Source organism: Schistocerca serialis, chromosome 12 (assembly GCF_023864345.2).
Source record: "Schistocerca serialis cubense isolate TAMUIC-IGC-003099 chromosome 12, iqSchSeri2.2, whole genome shotgun sequence".
Classification (NCBI taxonomy): domain Eukaryota; kingdom Metazoa; phylum Arthropoda; class Insecta; order Orthoptera; family Acrididae; genus Schistocerca; species Schistocerca serialis.
In genome coordinates this window covers 22,826,260-22,848,708 of record NC_064649.1, presented here as the reverse complement: position 1 = coordinate 22,848,708, position 22,449 = coordinate 22,826,260, and the positions used below count along the sequence as shown (strand labels likewise).

The 22,449-nt window shown below is 45.5% G+C and overlaps 1 protein-coding gene across 1 annotated transcript in view; it reads left to right on the top strand.

The window, feature by feature from the left end:
* The window catches only part of LOC126428361 (uncharacterized), a 205,936-nt gene that overhangs the window by 106,803 nt on the left and 76,684 nt on the right, over nt 1–22,449 (top strand). Inside the window, exons 5-6 of the mRNA XM_050090291.1 lie at nt 3,365–3,561; nt 16,026–16,309. Coding sequence (XP_049946248.1) covers nt 3,365–3,561; nt 16,026–16,309 — 481 coding nt within the window. The remainder of the gene's footprint in view (nt 1–3,364; nt 3,562–16,025; nt 16,310–22,449) is intronic.

The window sequence follows — 22,449 nt, the reverse complement described above, 5'->3', positions numbered from 1 at the left end:
CCACTATTTCCATTGAAGTCGAGTACAATACACTTGTTGGTATGGTTTTGTGAGACCCAAATTTTGTCGAAGTATGCAAGAAGTTTATTGTCCACAGCACGCGATAAGTGCATTATACACAAAAACTTCGCGCTTGTTGCTGCAATGTCTCTTTATTTCATGAAACATTTTCGTCCATAATTACACAGGAATCGAAAACCCAGTGACAAAAAAAGGCAGGTCTCTGAGCCAGAATAATTAATTTCAGAACAATTAATTTTTTCACTGAGACCACTCTGTATTATTCTAGTCACCGGAAACTCTCCTCTGTTGTCGTAAACCAGTACAATTCTACGCACAATGTTTTGTTAAAATCATCAAATTCCGTAGATTTCCGTTTCGTTTGCGTTCCTACATCGGAGAAACAAAATACGTGGTCATATCTGGAGAATCTGCACTGTTAATGCCGTATGAGGTCGGCTTTGAAATACCACATGCTTTTGTCATTAGTTCACCAACTTGCGCAAAATTGATACTATTCCTAGCTTCTTCACTGTCGGTCAGACTTGTGATTGCTGTTTCGTGCTGCTTGCAAAGTACTGTAACACGTTTATCAAAGAGAAAAAGCAAATATGACTAGCCATTCTAAGCACAAAATTCTGATTCTTACTGCGTTGTAAGCAACGGCACGTAGCCGTACTTCTCGACACTGGACTGTGTTTTTTACAAGTGGTAGAGAATTGTGCTTCCTACGTGTGGCGGTTTGGAAGACGAATTTCATTTTAGGAGACTTGTTGGTTCGCTGCCTGATTGAGAATGACACTAACGAGATGACATTCTCGTCTGCTGCAACGTAAACATCAGATTATCATCATAACATTAACTGACTTTTGAAAAAGTAGCATTTATAACAACGTTTAGCAGGCTATTTTGTTGGAAAAACAACTCAAAACGTATAACCAAATCCTAGCGATGAAACTGATGTCATCGGAACAATAATAATTTAATAATTACCTTCCATGATCAATACACAGGTCAAAGTTTTTTAACTGTAAAAAAAAATATTCATTCCTAGTACGACAGATAAACTGATAAATTTTGCAGTGATAGATTCCAGCTTGCAGATAAATGTAAATCCGGTCTCCACCATTATAATGCAGAACGAAGCACAGCAATTACTACACGGAAAAAATTTGACACAGAACTGAGCCATAAGCGAGACTAAGACAATGATGAGCCATCCTTTATAACTTTTTGACAACTCCATAATCCAAGAAATTTTGCGAGAAGATTACTATTAAAGTTTACTTGCCATTTTAAATTAAGATAATTCCAATGAAGTTTTTTTTTTATCGACACTTCCCTTTTCTGATTAAGTTACATAACCCCCCAGACTTATCTTTTGTTTAGCTTTATTCAAAATTGATGTCTTGTTATGAAAAATAACAGTACTTATCTGGCTTTAACAACACATTGTTTTATAGGGCTGTACCCGGCACGAGTTGCGAAGCCACAGAAAGAAAAAAGTGTTTGGTTTTATGATCTGTTTACTGAATTGTTTTTGGGTACACAATATTTTTGGTTGTTCCATGTGGTAGGTACACGAATACGTCAGACGTTTTCGCGACACATGTGCAAGCCACATACAGTTGTCCATGTGAGAAGCATACATTTTTCAAATTTTTTCCATAGACTTGTAGTGATTGTCCGCTTGCTGATGCTATAAAAGTAGGTACATACACTACTGGCCATTAAAATTGCTACACCAAGAAGAAATGCAGATGATAAACGGGTATTCATTGGACAAATATATTATACTAGAACTGACATGTGATTACATTTTCACGCAATTTGGGTTCATAGATCCCGAGAAATCAGTACCCTGAACAACATCCACTGGCCGTAATAACGGCGTTGATACGCCTGGGCATTGAGTCAGACAGAGCTTGGATGGCGTGTACAGGTACAGCTGCCCATGCAGCTTCAACACGATACCACAGTTCATCAAGAGTAGTGACTAGCGTATTGTGACGAGCCAGTTGCTCCCCCACCATTGACCAGACATTTTCAATTGGTGAGAGATGTGGAGAATGTGCCGGCCAGGGCAGCAGTCGAACATATTGTGTATCCAGAAAGGCCCGTACAGGACCTGCAACATGCGGTCGTGCATTATCCTGCTGAAATGTAGGGCTTTGCAGGGATCGAACGAAGGGTACAGCCACTGGTCGTAACACATCTGAAATGTAACGTCCACTGTTCAAAGTGCCGTCAATGCGAACAAGAGGTGACCGAGACGTGTAACCGATGGCACCTCATACCATCACGCCGGGTGATACGCCAGTATGGCGATGACGAATACACGCTTCCAATGTGCGTTCACCGCGATGTCGCCAAACACGGATGCGACCATCATGATGCTGTAAACAGAACCTGGATTCATCCCAAAAAATGACGTTTTGCCATTCGTGCAGCCAGGTTAGTCTTCGAGTACACCATCGCAGGCGCTCCTGTCTGTGATGCAGCGTCAAGGGTAACCACAGCCATGGTCTCCGAGTTGATAGTCCGCGCTGCTGCAAACGACGTCGAACTGTTCGTGCAGATGGTGTTTGTCTTCCAAACGTCCCCACCTGTTGGCTCAGGGATCGAGACGTGGCTGCACGATCCATTACAGCCATGCGGATAAGATGCCTGTCATCTCGACTGCTAGTGATACGAGGCCGTTGGGATCCGGCACGACGTTCCGTATTACCCTCCTGAACCCACCGATTCCATATTCTGGTAACAGTCATTGGATCTCGACCAACGCGAGCAGCAATGTCGCGATACGATAAACCGCAATCGCGATAGGCTACAATCCGACCTTTGTCAAAGTCGGAAACGTGACGGTACGCATTTTGCCTCCTTATACGAGGCTTCACAACAACGTTTCACCAGGCAACGCCGGTCAACTGCTGTTTGTGTATGAGAAATCGGTTGGAAACTTTCCTCATGTTAACACGTTGTAGGTGTCACCACTGGCGCCAACCTTGTGTGAATGCTCTGAAAAGCTAATCATTTGCACATCACAGCATCTTCTTTCTGTCGGTTAAATTTCGAGTCTGTACCACGTCATCTTCGTGTTGTAGCAATTTTAATGGCTAGTAGTGTACTAATTTCTACAGCACGGCCATTGTTCCATCTACCATATTCTACATTAGCTGTGTGTATCGCATACTTCATTACTAACAATACTTGCAGCTACATTACACAGTTTTCCAGGAGGAGAGCGACACCAGCAACAAAAACAGTGTTCTGCACGTTCTGCAACGCGGCAGAAGCTCCGTGTATCGTGTTCTACATTAGCTTTGTTTCTCGTATACTTGGGTACATTGGCAGTGTTTTCCAGGAGGAGAACGACGTCGGCAGCGGGAGCGCTACACAGCGCGGCCCTGGCTCCTCCACGGGGACTTCCGGACCGCACCCCCAGCCTGCCAGAGTTCCACCCCCAGCGGCGGCCTACGACGCGGGAAGCAAGGCTGGCGAACGCCTCTCTCCGTCCACCCTACAAGAGGCGAACGCCACCGGCGCCGATTCCGCAGCCGGGTAAGACCCAACGATAAACTAGCTTCTTATTTATTCGTGTCAAAAGCCTTGTATAAAGAACAGACAGAAGGAGAAAAACATTGTTAAATATATACAAGAAATACAAAAATAGGAAACAGAAACAAAGGGAGGCAAAAAGAGCTACATAATAATAGTTATACAGGGTGTTACTAAAAGGTACGGCCAAACTTTCAGGAAACATTCCTGACACACAAAGAAAGAAAATATGTTATGTGGACATGTGTCCGGAAACGCTTATTTTCCATGTTAGAGCTCATTTTATTACTTCTCTTCAAATCACATTAATCATGGAACATTTGCACTGAAATGAGGATTGACACATTGTTTGATGAACCATTCGCAGAAGTGTACCCGTGGAGGCCAATCAGCTGCTGGTAGTGCCTGCACACGCTGTACACGGTACGGAAACAACTGGTTCTCCCGTAGCACTCTCCATACAGTGACGTGGTCAACGTTACCTTGTACAGCAGCAACTTCTCTGACGCTGACATTAGGGTTATCGTCAACTGCACGAAGAGCCGGCCGAAGTGGCCGTGCGGTTAAAGGCACTGCAGTCTGAAACCGCAAGACCGCTACGGTCGCAGGTTCGAATCCTGCCTCGGGCATGGATGTTTGTGATGTCCTTAGGTTAGTTAGGTTTAAGTAGTTCTAAGTTCTAGGGGACTAATGACCTCAGCAGTTGAGTCCCATAGTGCTCAGAGCCATTTGAACCATTTTTGAACTGCACGAAGAATTGCTTCGTCCATTGCAGGTGTCCTCGTCGTTCTAGGTCTTCCCCAGTCGCGAGTCATAGGCTGGAAGGTTCCGTGCACCCTAAGACGCCGATCAATTGCTTCGAACGTCTTCCTGTCGGGACACCTTCGTTCTGGAAATCTGTCTCGATACAACCGTACCGCGTCACGGCTATTGCCCCGTGCTAATCCATACATCAAATGGGCATCTGCCAACTCCGCATTTGTAAACATTGCACTGACTGCAAAACCACGTTCGTGATGAACACTAACCTGTTGATGCTACGTACTGATGTGCTTGATGCTAGTACTGTAGAGCAATGAGTCGCATGCCGACACAAGCACCGAAGTCAACTTTACCTTCCTTCAATTGGGCCAACTGGCGGTGAATCGAGGAAGTACAATACATACTGCCGAAACTAAAATGAGCTCTAACATGGAAATTAAGCGTTTCCGGACACATGCCCACATAACATCTTTTCTTGATTTGTGTGTGAGGAATGTTTCCTGAAAAGTTTGGCCGTACCTTTTTGTAACACCCTGTATGTGAACAGTTTACAAGCACTAAATATAATGAGACCAAAGGTAAGTGACCTCGACTGCATTGTCCCTGACCCACAACAGGTCCTCCAGTTGTCAAAAACATCACCTGTTACTTCTCGCACTGCGGTTCCGAGCAGTGGTGTTTCTGAAATGTTCTTCCTCGGCCATCTACCAGAAAACCGCGTGATTTCAACACTACGCGGCCGTTCTGCCGTCACAAGAAGGGATTAAAGGTGTTAAGGAGGGAGTGTGAATTCCTTCCCATAGTGAGACTCGTCCACGGCGGCGTTGGGCAGAACTGCGGTGAAATTTGGTGCCAATGTGACTGCGTTAAGCCATCTTACACATCACATGAACGTCTGAGCTCCGGCTTTTTTTTTCCTGCATAGGGCGACACCTTGCTGTATGAAGCGCCGCCGAGGATGACATGGCAGGACGCCACGCTTTTTCGCCATTATATAGTTAGGTTGTAGGCACTTTTGAGCCGAATTGCAAATTCATGCTTCTCAATGGGGGACAATTATAGGGTTTCGAAAAAGTGAGCCTTTAATTGTGTTGAGCAGTGTAGGTACGATATGCAAACATACCATTTCTCCCACTGCCAAATATAAAAATGGTTCAAATGGCTCTGAGCACTATGGGACTTAACTTCTGAGGTCATCAGTCCCCTAGAACATAGAACTATTTAAACCTAACTAGCCTAAGGACATCACACAAATCCATGCCCGAGGCAGGATTCGAACCTGCGACCGTAGCGGTCGCGCGGTTACAGACTGTAGCCAAATATAAAATGCAACCTGTATTTAAAAAAAATTCTGGGCAGCTTGTACAGTTCTGCAGGCCGATGGTATTGGCATCTTTAGGGCCTATATGGATGATATTGGCATCTCTGTATAATCAATGCAAAGATAGGCCTTATTGGAGAAAGCAGTTCAGGAGCTCCGGAGAAAGAAGGCATTAGTCTGTGACAGAGTACTATCGGGAGCACTGAAAGTCTTAGGTCCAAATTCGGCGTCAAGATTTACTTAAGACCGCTCTGGTATCTTCAGCTAAACAGTGCAACGTAAAAGAATGCAAAGACTACAAGACAGTTAGTTACATCAGTCACGAAACGAGAGTCATACTAAGGAAAATTGAAAACAAAATTGAGGAAAATGCGGGGGGAAGACGGGTAGGGTTCAGAAAGGATAAAATAAAGAGAGATGCTATTGGTTGTCACAGGATGACTGGAGAAGAAATGAAAGAAATGAACAAGCAGATATACATTTCTTTTATCGAGTGCGTAAAGGCATTCCATAGAGTCAACTAGAGTATCCCGCTGAGAATTGTGAAACATGTCGGTATAGACTGGGAACATAGGTTGTTAAGGGAGGTGTACACAAAGCCGAAAGTAACAGTTGGAGTAGAGAATGAGGAGATGAAAGAGATGAGCATTAGAAGGGGTATAAGGCAAGGATGTTCACCGTCACCGAAGCTGTTCAACGTAATAGGGATAAGAAGTGACAGGTAACGCCATAGAGGATGCAGAAGACATTGTAATTGTAGGAGAAGGGACGAAGATTATAAAATATGCGGATTATTAAGCAGTGCTGGCGGAATCAGAAGAGGAGCTACAGAAGGTATTGAAAAGTATTGCAAGTACAGGGCGAGGAGTATGGAATTAATATAAATACGTTGTTGTTGTGGTCTTCAGTCCAGAGACTGGTTTGATGCAGCTCTCCATGCTACTCTACCCTGTGCAAGCTTCTTCATCTCCCAGTACCTACTACAACCTTTTTTTTTTTTTTTTTTTTTGGCCGTCAGTCTACTGACTAGTTTGATGCGGCCCGCCACGAATTCCTTTCCTGTGCTAACCTCTTCATCTCAGAGTAGCACTTGCAACCTACGTTCTCAATTATTTGCTTGACGTATTCCAATCTCTGTCTTCCTCTACAGTTTTTGCCCTCTACAGCTCCCTCTAGTACCATGGAAGTCATTCCCTCATCTCTTAGCAGATGTCCTATCATCCTGTCCTGTGTTTTCCACATATTCCTTTCCTCTCCGATTCTGCGTAGAACCTCCTCATTCCTTACCTTATCAGTCCACCTAATTTTCAACATTCGTCTATAGCACCACATCTCAAATGCTTCGATTCTCTTCTGTTCCGGTTTTCCCACAGTCCATGTTTCACTACCATACAATACTGTACTCCAGACGTACATCCTCAGAAATTTCTTCCTCAAATTAAGGCCGGTATTTGATATTAGTAGACTTCTCTTGGCCAGAAATGCCTTTTTTGCCATAGCTAGTCTGCTTTTGATGTCCTCCTTGCTCCGTCCGTCATTGGTTATTTTACTGCCTAGGTAGCAGAATTCCTTAACTTCATTGACTTCGTGACCATCAATCCTGATGTTAAGTTTCTCGCTGTTCTCATTTCTACTACTTCTCATTACCTTCGTCTTTCTCCGATTTACTCTCAAACCACACTGTGTACTCATTAGACTGTTCATTCCGTTCAGCAGATCATTTAATTCTTCTTTACTTTCACTCAGGATAGCAATGTCATCAGCGAATCGTATCATTGATATCCTTTCACCTTGTATTTTAATTCCACTCCTGGGGGCGAAAGGCTACAGCCTCGTCTTACACCCTTCTTAATACGAGCACTTCGTTCTTGATCGTCCACTCTTATTATTCCCTCCTGGTTGTTGTACATATTGTATATGACCCGTCTCTCCCTGTAGCTTACCCCTACTTTTTTCAGAATATCGAACAGCTTGCACCGTTTTATATTGTCGAATGCTTTTTCCAGGTCGACAAATCATATGAAAGTGTCTTGATTTTTCTTTAGCCTTGCTTCCATTATTAGCCGTAACGTCAGAATTGCCTCTCTCGTCCCTTTACTTTTCCTAAAGCCAAACTGACCGTCACCTAGCGCATTCTAAATTTTCTTTTCCATTCTTCTGTATATTATTCTTGTAAGCAGCTTCGATGCATGAGCTGTTAAGCTGATTGTGCGATAATTCTCGCACTTGTCAGCTCTCGCCGTCTTCGGAATTGTGTGGATGATGCTTTTACGAAAGTCAGATGGTGTGTCGCCAGACTCATATATTCTACACAACGACGTGAATAGTCGTTTTGTTGCCACTTCCCCCAATGATTTTAGAAATTCTGATGGAATGTTATCTATCCCTTCTGCCTTATTTGACCGTAAGTCCTCCAAAGCTCTTTTAAATTCCGATTCTAATACTGGATCCCCTATCTCTTCTAAATCGACTCCTGTTTCTTCTTCTATCACATCAGACAAATCTTCACCCTCATAGAGGCTTTCAATGTATTCTTTCCACCTATCTGCTCTCTCCTCTGCATTTAACAGTGGAATTCCCGTTGCACCCTTAATGTTACCACCTTTGCTTTTAATGTCACCAAAGGTTGTTTTGACTTTCCTGTATGCTGAGTCTGTCCTTCCGACAATCATATCTTTTTCGATGTCTTCTCATTTTTCCTGCAGCCATTTCGTCTTAGCTTCCCTGCACTTCCTATTTATTTCATTCCTCAGCAACTTGTATTTCTGTATTCCTGATTTTCCCGGAACATGTTTATACTTCCTCCTTTCATCAATCAGCTGAAGTATTTCTTCTGTTACCCATGGTTTCTTCGCAGCTACCTTCTTTGTACCTATGTTTTCCTTCCCAACTTCTGTGATGGCTCTTTTTAGAGATGTCCATTCCTCTTCAACTGTACTGCCTACTGTGCTATTCCTTATTGCTGTATCTATAGCGTTAGAGAACTTCAAACGTATCTCGTCATTCTTTAGTACTTCCGTATCCCACTTCTTTGCGTATTGATTCTTGCTGACTAATGTCTTGAACTTCACCCTACTCTTCATCACTACTATATTGTGATCTGAGTCTATATCTGGTCCTGGGTACGCCTTACAGTCCAGAGATTCCGATCTCTGTCTGACCATGATATAATCTAATTGAAATCTTTCCGTATCTCCCGGCCTTTTCCAAGTATACCTCCTCCTCTTGTGATTCTTGAACAGGGTATTCGCTATTACTAGCTGAAACTTGTTACAGAACTCAATTAGTCTTTCTCCTCTTTCATTCCTTGTCCCAAGCCCATATTCTCCTGTAACCTTTTCTTCTACTCCTTCCCCTACAACTGCATTCCAGTCGCCCATGACTATTAGATTTTCGTCCCCCTTTACATACTGCATTACCCTTTCAATATCCTCATACACTTTCTCTATCTGTTCATCTTCAGCTTGCGATGTCGGCATGTATACCTGAACTATCGTTGTCGGTGTTGGTCTGCTGTCGATTCTGATTAGAACAACCCGGTCACTGAACTGTTCACAGTAACACACCCTTTGCCCTACCTTCCTATTCATAACGAATCCTACACCTGTTATACCATTTTCTGCTGCTGTTGATATTACCCGATACTCATCTGACCAGAAATCCTTGTCTTCCTTCCACTTCACTTCACTGACCCCTACTACAACCTACATCCTTCTGAATCTGTTTAGTGTATTCATCTCTTGGTCTCCCTCTACGATTTTTACCCTCCACGCTGCCCTCCAGTACTAAATTGGTGGTCCCTTGATGCCTCAGAACATGTCCTACTAACCGATCCCTTCTTCTTGCCAAGTTGTGCCACAAACTTCCCTTCTCCCCAATCCTATTCAATACCTCCTCATTAGTTGTGAGATCTACCCATCTAATCTTCAGCATTCTTCTGTAGCACCACATTTCGAAAGCTTCTATTCTCTTCTTGTCTAAACTATTTATCGTCCACGTTTCACTTCCATACATGGCTACACTCCATACAAATACTTTCAGAAACGACTTCCTCACACTTAAATCTATACTCGATGTTAACAAATTTCTCTTCTTCAGAAACGCTTTCCTTGCCATTGCCAGTCTACATTTTATATCCTCTCTTCTTCGACCATCATCAGTTATTTTGCTCCCCAAATAGCAAAATTCATTTACTACTTTTAAGCGTCTCATTTCTAATCTAATTCCCGCAGCATCACTCGATTTATCCTCTTTTTGCTTTTGTTGATCTTCATGTTATATCCTCCTTTCAAGACACTGTCCATTCCGTTCAGTTGCTCTTCCAGGAGAAAAGTGATAAGAACGAAATTATTTGCGTAATGACATGGACGGCAGCTATACAGAAGAAGTAAGGAGGCGTATATTCATGAGAAAGTCAGTATTTGAAAAGTGTAGCAGTTAGTAACAGCTATAAGAATTCCAGTAGACGTGAGGTTCGCTAAAAGTTAAGTCTGTAGAGTAGTGTTACACAGAAGTGAACATTTACAGTTAAACGGAAAGAAGAAAGATATTCAGAAAGTCTTAAAATGTGACTATGGGGTAGAATGTTTAACATGAAGTGAACTGACGGACTTAAGAATGAAGCCGTAATGAAAACAGAAGAAGAAAGAAAAATTACTGGAAGTGATGAGAAAGAGGGAAAAAAAATGTTGGCCAGGAGATAAGAGTATACTGTGTAATAACTGTTGCATCAAATAATGATAGAAGAGACAGTGGAAGGTATGAGAGAAAGAGGTTAGAAGAGAATCGGAATGGTGGACGTCGTTGGAGATGGAAGAATATAGTGACGAAAGAAGATGATCAGAACAGGAGATGATGCGTAGCCTCCAGATGAAAACTGTCGTAAAGACGCAGAAACCAAAGCAGAACAATAAATGCACGACATGGATGGTATTGGCGTCTTTATATAACCACACATCGATCAAATAGATAGCTTGCTTAATAATGCTGGTATACTGAATAATATACTTTGAACATGAGCACTTTTAGGGTTCCTTACCTCAATCGGAAAACGGGACGCTTGTAGGATCACTTTGCGCACCAGTGTCTGGCCGTCTGTTAACACGGGCAGAGGCATCTAGTTGAATGTCTTGTCAAGTACTAGTGTCTACGGTTCCTTGACGAATTAAAAAGTGTAAAGCCCCAGCGTCAGTGCAATCAAAATACACGGCCGTTTGTGTCACATACACTGAGCTGACAAAAGTCGTGGTATACCTCCTAACCTCGTTTTGCCCACTGTAGCAGAGCACGGATTCAACAAGTCACTGGAAGCCACTGCACAAACATTGAGCCATGCTGCCACTATAGCAGTCCATAATTGCAAAAGTGCTGCCAGTGCAGGAAGTTGCTCATGAACTACCCTCTCGATTATGTCCCACAAATGTACGATGGGATACATCTCGGGAAATCTGAGTGGCCAAATACACTACTGGCCATTAAAATTCCTACACCAAGAAGAAATGCAGATGATAAACGGGTATTCATTGGACAAATATATTATATTAGATCTGAAATGTGATTAAATTTTCACGCAATTTGGGTGCATAGATCCTGAGAAATCAGTACTCAGGTCAACCGCCTCTGGCCTTAATGACGGCCTTGGTACGCCGGGGCATTGAGTCAAACAGAGCTTGGATGGCGTGTACAGGTACAACTGCCCATGCAGCTTCAACACGATACCACAGTTCATCAAGAGTAGTGATTCGCGTATTGTGACAAGGCAGTTGCTGATCGCCGGAGTGGCCGAGCGGTTCTAGGCGCTACAGTCTGGAACCGCGAGACCGCTACGGTCGCAGGTTCGAATCCTGCCTCGGGCATGGATGCGTGTGAAGTCCTTACGTTAGTTAGGTTTAAGTAGTTCTAAGTTTTAGGGGACTGATGACCTCAGAAGTTAAGTCCCATAGTGCTCAGAGCCGAACCACGCCAGTTGCTCGGCCACCATTGACCGGACTTCTTCAATTGCCGAGAGATCTGGAGAATGTGCTGGCCAGGGCAGCAGTCGAACATTTTCTGTATCTAGAAAGGCCCGTAGAGGACCTGCAACATGAGGTCGTGCATTATCCTGCTGAAATGTAGGGTTTTGCAGGGATCGCATGAAGGGTAGATTGGTTGGTTGGTTTTGGGGAAGGAGACCAGACAGCGAGGTCATCGGTCTCATCGGAGTAGGGGAGGATGGGGAAGGAAGTCGGCCGTGCCCTTTCAAAGGAACCATCCCGGCATTTGCCTGGAGCGATTTAGGGAAATCACGGAAAACCTAAATCGGGATGGCCGGACGCGGGATTGAACCGAATGAAGGGTAGAGCCACGGGTCGTAACACATCTGAAATGTAGCGTCCACTGTTCAAAGTGCCGTCAATGCGAACAAGAGGTGACCGAGACGTGCAACCAATGGCACCCCATACCATCACGCCGGGTGATACGCCAGTATGGCGATGACGAATGCACGCTTCCAATGTGCATTCACCGCGATGTAGGCAAACACGGACGCGACCATCATGATGCTGTAAACAGAACCTGGATTCATCCGAAAAAAAGACGTTTTGCCATTCGGACACCCAGGTTAGTCGTTGAGTGCACCATCGCAGGCGCTCTTGTCTGTGATGCAGCGTCAAGGGTAACCGCAGCCACGGTCTCCGAGCTGATAGTCCATGCTGCTGCAAACGTCGTCTAACTGTTCGAGCGGACGGTTACAGCCATGCGGATAAGATGCCTGTCATCTCGACTGCTAGTGATACGAGGCCATTGGGATCCGGCACGGCGTTCCGTATTACCCTCCTGAACCGACCGATTCCATATTCTGCTAACAGTCATTGGATCTCGACCAACGCGAGCAGCAATGTCGCGATACGATAAATCGCAATCGCGATAGGCTACAATCCGAGCTTTATCAAAGTCGGAAACGTGATGGTACGCATTTCTCCTCCTTATACGAGGCATCACAACAACGTTTCAGCAGGCAACGCTGGTCAACTGCTGTTTGTGTATGAGAAATCAGTTGTAAACGTTCCTTATGTCAGCAAGTTGTACGTGTCGCCACCGGCGCCAACCTTGTGTGAATGCTCTGAAAAGCTAATTATTTGCCTATCCAGCATCTTCTTCCTGTCGGTTAAATTTCGCGTCTGTAGCACATCACCTTCGTGGGGTAGCAATTTTAATGGCCAGTAGTGTTATTCGCTCGAATTATCCAGAATGTTCTCTAACGGATCGCGAACAGTTGTGGCCTGATGACATGGCGCATTGTCATCCACAAAAATTCCAACGTTGTTCGCGAACATGAAGTCCATGAATGGCTGCAGATGGTCTCCATGTAGCCGAACATAATTATTTCCAGTGAATGGTCGGTTCAGTTGGACCAGAGGAGCCCGTCCACTCCTTGTAAACACAGCCCGCGCCACTGTGGAGCCACCACTAGCTTGCGCAGTGCCTCGTTGACAATTGGGTCCGTGGCTTCGTGGGGTCTGCGCAACACTCGAACCCCACCATCAGCTCTTATCAGCTCAAATCGGGACTCACCTGGCCAGGTCACGGTTCTCCACTCGTCTAGGGTCCAACCGATATGGTCTCGAGCCCAGGAGAGGAGCTGCAGACGACGTCGTGCTGTCGGCAAAGGCACTAGCGTCGGTCGTCTGCTGCCATAGACCAGTAACGGCAAATTTCTCCGCACTGACCCACATTGACTTAAGAGGTTATTTCGCGCAGTGCTACTTGTCTGTTAGCACTGACGACTCAACGCAAACGCCGCTGCTCTCGGTCGCTAAGTGAAGGTAGTCGTTACTGCGTTGTCCGAGGTGAGAGGTAATGCCTGAAACTTGTAAGTCTCGACACACTCTTGACACTGCGGTGACCAAAGGTATGGGATAGCGATATGCACATATACAGATGGCGGGAGTATCGGCGGTGCTGTCATTTGTATTTAGGTGATTCATGTGAGAAGGTTTCCGACCTGATTACGCCGGGAGTCGGGAGTTAACGGACTGTGAACGCGGAATGGCAGCTGGTCCTAAACGCATGGGATGTTCCATTTCGGAAATTGTTAGGAAATTCAATATCCCGAGGTCCACAGTGTCAAGAGTGTGGCGCTAATACCAACTTTGAGGCATTACCTCTCACCACGGACAACGCAGTAACGACTGTCTTCACTTAGCGACCGAGAGCAGCGGCGTTTGCGTTGAGTCGTCAGTGCTAACAGACAAGTAGCACTGCGCGAAATAACCTCTTAAGTCAATGTGGGTCAGTGCGGAGAAATTTGCCGTTACTGGTCTATGGCAGCAGACGACCGACGCTAGTGCATTTGCCGACAGCACGACGTCGTCTGCAGCTACTCTCCTGGGCTTGATACCGTATCGGTTGGACCCTAGACGAGTGGAGAACCGTGACCTGGTCAGGTGAGTCCCGATTTCAGTGGCTAGGAGCTGATGGTGAGGTTCGAGTGTTGCGCAGACCCCACGAAGCCACGGACCCAATTGTCAACGAGGCACTGAGCAAGCTGGTGGTGCGGGCTGTGTTTACAAGGAGTGGACGGGGTCCTCTGGTCCAACTGAACCGACCATTCACTGGAAATGGATATGTTTCTCTTGTTGGAGATACTTTGCAGCCATTCATAGACGTCATGTTTCCAAACAACGATGGGTTTTTTATGGAAATAATGCGCCATTTCACTGATTTGAAGAACATTCTGGATAATTAGTGTGAACAGCTGGGCCACTCACATCGCTCGAGATGACTCGCATCGAACATTTATAGGACATAATCGAGTGGCTAGTTCGTGCACAAAATCCTGCACCAGCAACACTTTTTCAGTTATGGACGGCTATATAGGCTGCATAGTTCAATATTTCTACAGGGGACTTCCAACGTCTTCTACATCTACATCTACATTTATACTCCGCAAGCCACACAACGGTGTGTGGCGGAGGGCACTTCACGTGCCACTGTCATTACCTCCCTTTCCTGTTCCAGTAGCGTATGGTTCGCGGGAAGAACGACTGCCGGAAAGCCTCCGTGCGCGCTCGAATCTCTCTAATTTTACATTCGTGATCTCCTCGGGAGGTATAAGTAGGTGGAAGCAATATATTCGATACCTCATCCAGAAACGCACCCTCTCGAAACCTGGACATCAAGCTACACCGCGACGCCGAGCGCCTCTCTTGCAGAGTCTGCCACTTGAGTTTGCTAAACATCTCCGTAACGCTATCACGCTTACCAAAAACCCTGTGACGAAACGCGCCGCTCTTCTTTGGATCTTCTCTACCTCCTCTGTCAACCCGACCTAGTACGGATCCCACACTGATGAGCAATACTGAAGTATAGGTCGAACGAGTGTTTTGTAAGCCACCTCCTTTGCTGATGGACTACATCTTGTAAGGACTCTCCCAATGATGCTCAAACTGGTACCCGCCTTATCAGCAATTGATTTTATATGATCATTCCACTTCAAATCGTTCTGCACGCATACTCCCAGATATTTTACGGAAGTAACTGCTACCAGTGTTTGTTCCGCTATCATATAATCATACAACAAAGGTTCCTTCTTTCTATGTATTCGCAATACATTACATTTGTCTATGTTAAGGATCAGTTGCCACTCCCTGCACCAAGTGCCTACCCGCTGCAGATCTTCCTGCATTTCGCTGCAATTTTCTAATGCTGCAGCTTCTCTGTATACTACAGCATAATCCGCGAAAAGCCGCATGGAACTTCCGACACTATTTACAAGGTCATTTATATATATTGTGAAAAGCAATGGTCCCATAACACTCCCCTGTGGCACGCCAGAGGTTACTTTAACTTCTGTAGACATGCTGTGTTCTGTTTGCTAAAAACTCTTCAATCCAGCCACACAGCTGGTCTCATATTGCGTAGGCTCTTACTCTGTTTATCAGGCGACAGTGCGAAACTGTATCGAACGCTTTCCGGACGTCAAGGAAAATGGCGTCTATCTGGGAGCCTGTATCTAATATTTTCTGGGCCTCATGAACAAATAAAGCGAGTTGGGTCTCACACGATCGCTCTTTCCGGAATCCATGTTGATTCCTACAGAGTAGACTTCGGGTTTCCAGAAACGACATGATACGCGAGCAAAAAACATGTTCTAAAATTCTACAACAGATCGACGTTGCTGGACTACACCGGGCAAAAGGACGGTCTACCTGGTATTAGCAGGCACCCCATCGTTTCTGTCACGTCAGTGTAGAGCTCTGGTTACGCTGCAGATCGGTGTGTCACCGCAGCCAGATCGACCGTCGTGCTGTATTCATTTGCAGTGCTGTTGACAGGGAAGCAGGGCCGGGCCCAGTGAGAGGCTATGGGTGTGACTGTGACTGACTGACTGGTGTGCTACCCGCAGGTCCAGCGAGCGCCCCCGCCGCCGCCGCCGGCGCTGGCTGCCCGACCTGGAGCTGGACCTGACGCCGACCGTGCCGGAGGACCGCGACTCGCGGCCCGCCCGCCGGAGGATCGTGACGTCGGCCTCCGCGGCCGCCTCCACCGCCGTCGACCCCCGCAAGACCACCTGCATGCTCTACCTGCAGGCCGACCACCTCTTCTTCCAGAAGTACGGCACCGAGGAGGCCTGCATAGAGGTCATGACGCGCCACGTCCAGAGGGTCAACGACATCTACCGCATCACCGGTACGTCACACCTGCCCTGTATTGCTCCCACAACAGCCACAGTGTACCCAAACAGTCCAGATGTATTTCGAGAAGCGTTCGATAAGTAATGTAATAATTTTTTTTTCGGCCAGTTTCGGTTGGAAAAAATCTGGAATTTGTTGTGGGACATAGTAGAATATTCCCGCTTCAGCCTCTGTAGTTTCGTGAATTTCTGATAGACGGCGGCTGTATAGGCCTATCTGGTACTGGTCCCATACACTTGAGCAACATTCTGTAACCGGTCGCTCGAGTGATTTGCAAGAAATTTCCTTTGTAGACTGATTGCACTTCCCCAGTATTCTACTTAAAAACCCAAGTCAACCACCTGCTGTACCCACGACTGAAGCTATGTGATCGTTCCATTTCATATCCCTACTGTAGGTGCCCCGGTGGTCCCGGTCGCCTACAGTGGACTGGATGGCCGAGCGGTGACCTCACCAGTTGTCAGGATGATAGGAAATGACTGTGGACGCGTCAGAAACGCCAAAGAAACATTATTAATTCATAACACCTTTATTCCTGCCGAGTAAAATGTGGCTTGGTGATATCAACGACCTTCCCCGAGTCCTCGCTGACTCGTAGCGATGACACCAGCTCCGGGCCGCACGTCTTGCTAGCGCCGCGCCGCGTGCTGTGACGTAGCGAAGGAATGTCCTTACTTCGTACTTCGGCCGCGCGTGGTTGGTGGCGTCCGGCTGGGCGGCCAGCTCGGCTGCGGACAGCAAGCTGCTGCGAAGGAGGCACCAGGTTGGAGTCCCGGCGCTGTCGGTACGAGAGGCGTTCTCGTAGTGCGGAGTGTACTCTATCCCACCCCGTCTTCTCCCCTGCTCCTCCTGGTGGCTCGTCTGTGGTGGACGGGCGGAGCGGGCTGCAGTCCCCCAGCGTCGTCGGCTCACCCGGTTGTGATGGCGGATGCACAGGGCCTGGGCCCCGCACGATCTCGACGACGGCTCACTGATGTGGTCAGCATTGGCGGCGAGCGAGTCTGCCGCGATGTCTGCTAATCCTAGGTTGATGATTGGCAGCTGCAGCAGAGAGGACCAGAGCTGGTACTGTCCCCTCACGTCTGCTGCTGGGTGAGCCGCCCTTACTGCAATATCTCCTTAATGAAGATTAACATGTCGATCACCGAGCTGAGCGCTACGCAGCGACCCAGTACACATGTAACTGCGAGTGCCTTGTTACTATCAAAGCTGGCGTATTTAAAGGAAGCACGAGTTCAAATGGCTCTGAGCACTATGAGACTCAACTGCTGAGGTCGTTAGTCCCCTAGAACTTAGAACTAGTTAAACCTAACTAACCTAAGGACATCACAAACATCCATGCCCGAGGCAGGATTCGAACCTGCGACCGTAGCGGTCTTGCGGTTCCAGACTGCAGCGCCTTTAACCGCACGGCCACTTCGGCCGGCGAAGCACGAGTGATGTCCTCACGTCATGCTCGTTTGTAATGAACGCATTCGTTCCACTCGTACTGCTGATTCTTCTGTCGCACTCGCCCCTTAGGTGTTCTTGCGACAGAGTTACGTTTTGTTACGGCAGACTTAACGCGAAGTTGTGAAATGCAGTACAGCTGACGCTATACCTCTGTCTTGCACTCTATGAAAGTCTCCGTCTAACACAAACCCGCATGCTAAGCAATTCTCTCTCGCGTGCTGTGTGTAACCAGGCCATTGCCCCTGCATGATAACACATTCTGATATATGTGCAATCCTCTTACTCTTGGCTAACCTGCTGCCTCTGGCTCTCGGCATAGGCAACGAAACTTTGACAATATTCCTCGTTTCCAACTCTTTACTGTTCCGCGACACTACACTACAAATTGTTGCTCCCAGGTATTTGTATGAGTTGGCCGATTCCAACAGACTCAGTGATATTATAGTCATAGCAAAATTTTACGTTTCGTAACATTTAAAACAAGTCGCCAATGTCGGCACCACTTCAAAATCTTATGAATATCTGACTGAATATTTATGCAGCTTCTTTCAGATAGTACTTCATTATACAGGGTGGCGCACGAAATGTGTTACCAATTGTTTCTTTCACAATTTACGACGCACATTAGATATCCCGCTGGGATCTCTCCAGCAGTACCAGCAGAGCTCGGAAAAACAAATGAGTTATCAAATGACGTGTAATTCACGATACTGCCACTAGGAGACTCGTGAGCAGCAATGGCTGACAATGGAAGACTGACGACACAGCAACGATCGACAATTGTGTTACTTTTTCATGAAACGAAAAGCCTTGTTCTGACTCAGAGGGGTTTTCGACAACAGTTTAACACACGATGGGTCCCTTGCAAGAAGACCATCCACAGGCTGTACGATAAATTTGTACAGGAAGGAACAGTATTGGAAGCGAAGTGACCTCGGCCTAAGTCTGTTTGTTCGCCGGAGAATATTGAAGCGGTACGAGTTGCTGTACAGAGAAGTCCCGGGAAATCGTGTAGAAAGGCAGCAGTGCAACTGGGAATATCCAGACGCTCTGTTAAACGCATTCTTAAAAGTGACCTCCATATGTACCCATACAAGATGACCTGTGCACAGAAGCTCACTGAAGAACACAAGCAGCAGAGACTACTGTTTGCTCAGAGGGCGGAGGATAGGGAAGAAACTCTCGACAACGTTTGGTTTTCAGACGAGGCGCATTTTCATTTAGACGGTGTGGTAACAAACAAAATGTACGCTTTTGGGGCACTGAAAACCCGCAAGTGCTTCATGAACGACAACATTATGCTCCGAGGATTACAGCGTGGGCAGCAATTTCCAGTCACGGACTTATTGGACCCTTTTTCTTTGAAGAAACTGTGAACAGCGAGCGTTATTTGAGCATGATTCGCAATAGCTTCATTCCACAGCTTCTTGCTACTGCCTTGCCCTTCAACACGCAGTGGTTCATGCAATATGGAGCAAGGCCACATACTGCAAACATTGTGTTGGAGTTTTTACACGAGCATTTCGACATGCGGATCATTTCACTCAGGTTTCCAGGTCGCTTCCATGACGGACAAAATTGGCCCCCCAATAGTCCAGACTTCAATCCATGTGACTTTTTTCTTTGGGCTACCTAAAGGAAAAATAATTCCCGAACCGTCCACGTGATTTAATGGAGCTTATTCTTCAAGCCTGCAGTGAAATTACGGAAGACATGTGCCGTAGGGTAATCACTAACTTCAGTGTTCGTTTGAAGGAAGTTAGGAAACGAAATGGTGGACATATTGAGCATGTGCTGAGTTAGAACAAATCTCCATGGACGGCTCTTCATTGTAGTATATGTTCCTTTCAGATTGTATTGACAATAAAGTTTATATTCAAATACAAAATGGCAACACATTTCGTGCGCCACCCTATAGATAACTGAATCATCTTCAAAAGGCGTGATTTCACTGTTAATATACAACATGAACAGCAAGGGTCCCAACACACTTCCCTGGGGCACACCCGAAGTTACTTCTACATCTGACGATGACTCTCCATCCAAGATAACATTTTTGTCCTCCCTACCGAAAAGTCCTTATGGTTAAGAGAGGGGCTAACTCAGCCGCAAATTCAGTATAGAATCTGCAAGGATTCCATCGGTCCCTGGAGTTTTGTTCAGTTTTAACAATTTCGGCTGTTTCTCAACACCATTGACACTAATACTTATTTCATTCATCTTTTCAGTGGTACGGGAACTAAACTGGGACAATTCTCGTGGGTTTTTCTTTGCAAAGGAACATTTGAAAACGAAGTTAAGCATTTCAGCTTCTGCTTTGCTACCCTCAATTCCAATTCCTGTCTCATTCGCTAAGGACTGGCCACTGACTTTGGTGCCACTAACAGCCTTTCTATATGACCAGAATTTCTTTGGGCTCTGTGAAAGACCACTTGACATATTCTGCTACGGTAGTTTTTGAAGGCATCACGCATTGCTCCCTTGCAAACCAAAGCGTTTCATTCAGCATCTCTCTCTATCTATAGCCTTATGTTTTGTTTCGCATCTATTATGCAGTAGTCTGTGTTTCTTTAGAAGTTTCTTTGCAGTGATTGTATGCCATGGAGGTTTCCTCTCATATGAAGCGTTCTACTGGGTACATATGTATCCAGTACATGGTCAACTATTGTTTTAAACTTGAGCCAGAGTTCCTCTACATGCTCGGGCCCTGTGCTGCAAGTTTCAAGTTCCTCATTGACACATTACACTACTAATTTTTTTTTATCTAGGTTACTGAACATATATATCTTTCTGCTTGTTTTAGTTGACCTTTGTACTTGGTAATCATTGTTGCCACAACCGCGCCATAGTCACTGACATCATTTTCGATGTGGACGTCCTCAGAAGTCAAGCCTATTTGTTGCCATTAAATCCAACATATTTCCATCTTAGATAGGTTTCCTAGCTATCTTTTCCATGTAGTTTCCAGAGAAGGCATTTAGTAAAGTTTCACATGATGTCTGTATCACGCCCACCAGCAACGAAACAGTAATTTCCCCTATTAACTGATGGATGATTAAAGTCTCCACCGGTGATTGCAGTATGATTGGGGAACTTACGTACAAGTGATTCAGTTCTTCAAGTAGTCTTACCACAAAACAGTTTTAATAGACCAGTGTGATGGTGATCTTGCTTGCAAGCTGTACCTAACTGCAGCACTCGCTTTCTTTTGTGTGCTCGATATCTTAGCCTTGTGAAACTGCGTTGGTAACTGATAATTTTTGTCAGTATTACTGATGGTGTGAAGTCGCTTCAGTATATTTAAGGTCTGACCAACTACCGCTGTCAATAAATACTGAACGCGTGAAGGCCCCTGTAGATGTGCTCATTTTACGACGTGACAACGGAGCGACACTTTTGCTCGCTACCCGTGACAAAACTGTTTCCTCGTCGCTAGGTTTTTATTGCTGCGCGCGCACAGGTGACAAAATTGTCACTCTACATCTATTCTCCGCTCCCTATTTGTTTTCCGACTGACAACACGCTGACACACAAGGCATAAACGTCTTTGCACAACGTGGCTGACGGTGCACGATGACGATACTAATAATGATATTTTTATAGAAGTGGTAAAAAGACCAGCACTTTTCCACAAAAATTTGAAGGATTATTCAGAAATAAATTTGAAAATTAAAGTACGGTTAGGAATCTGTAGACAAATATTTTTAAGTGCTTGGAATAACTTGTGTTCAGCTCGGACAGACACTCTCATATTTGCATTTTCGTATGTTAATATACGTAAAACTGAAACTGAAAAATTTTCTTTGATGTTGTCGAAATTTATTAAACATTGTGTAAAACTTTCCACTTAATAGCCTGGCCCTGCAAAAGGAATGTACCTACTATACCATTTTTATATTTTTTTCTGTTACGTCTGATGAGTTTGCAAATCATGACCGTCTCTTTAAAATCCATATCGACAAATGAAGCTTCGATTTCAAAAAAGGTCAGCATCTGTCATCGTTCGTGAGCGCAATCCACTTCTACGGCGTGATGTGTTACGACAGAAACTTTTTTGTCACAGTGACAAAAATCACCCGCGCGCGCTAACCCTTACTTAGCCCCTGACATCCAGTTACGCTGTGTTTGCGAGGCAGTCTGTAGTGGCCATCAGTTCGATGTATCAAGTGTACCAAAACGTGATTGGATTTGTTTTATATATTCAAGGAATTGAACAACAGTTCATTCTATCGAGAAATTCGATCTACTGAAGTTCGAATTAGCAAGAGCCGACCGTAGCTCACGCGGTGTTCCGACAGTAGGCCTAAGTCTTACAGAGGGTATTGAACGTATACGGAAACAGGCAGACGAACGTTAGTTAGTGTGTTGTTTTAACGTCCCGTCGACAACGAGGTCATTAGAGACGGAGCACAAGCTCGGGTTAGGGAAGGATGGGGAAGGAAATCGGCCGTGCCCTTTCAAAGGAACCATCCCAGCATTTGTCTGAAACGATTTAGGGAAATCAAGGTGGGAATTTAAGGAGATGGGACCTGGATAAAGTGACTAAACCAGAGATTGTACGGAGTTTCAGGGAGAGCATAAGGGAACAATTGACAGGAATGAGGGAAAGAAATACAGTAGAAGAAGAACGGGTAGCTTTGAGGGATGAAGTAGTGAAGGCAGCAGAGGATCAAGTAGGTAAAA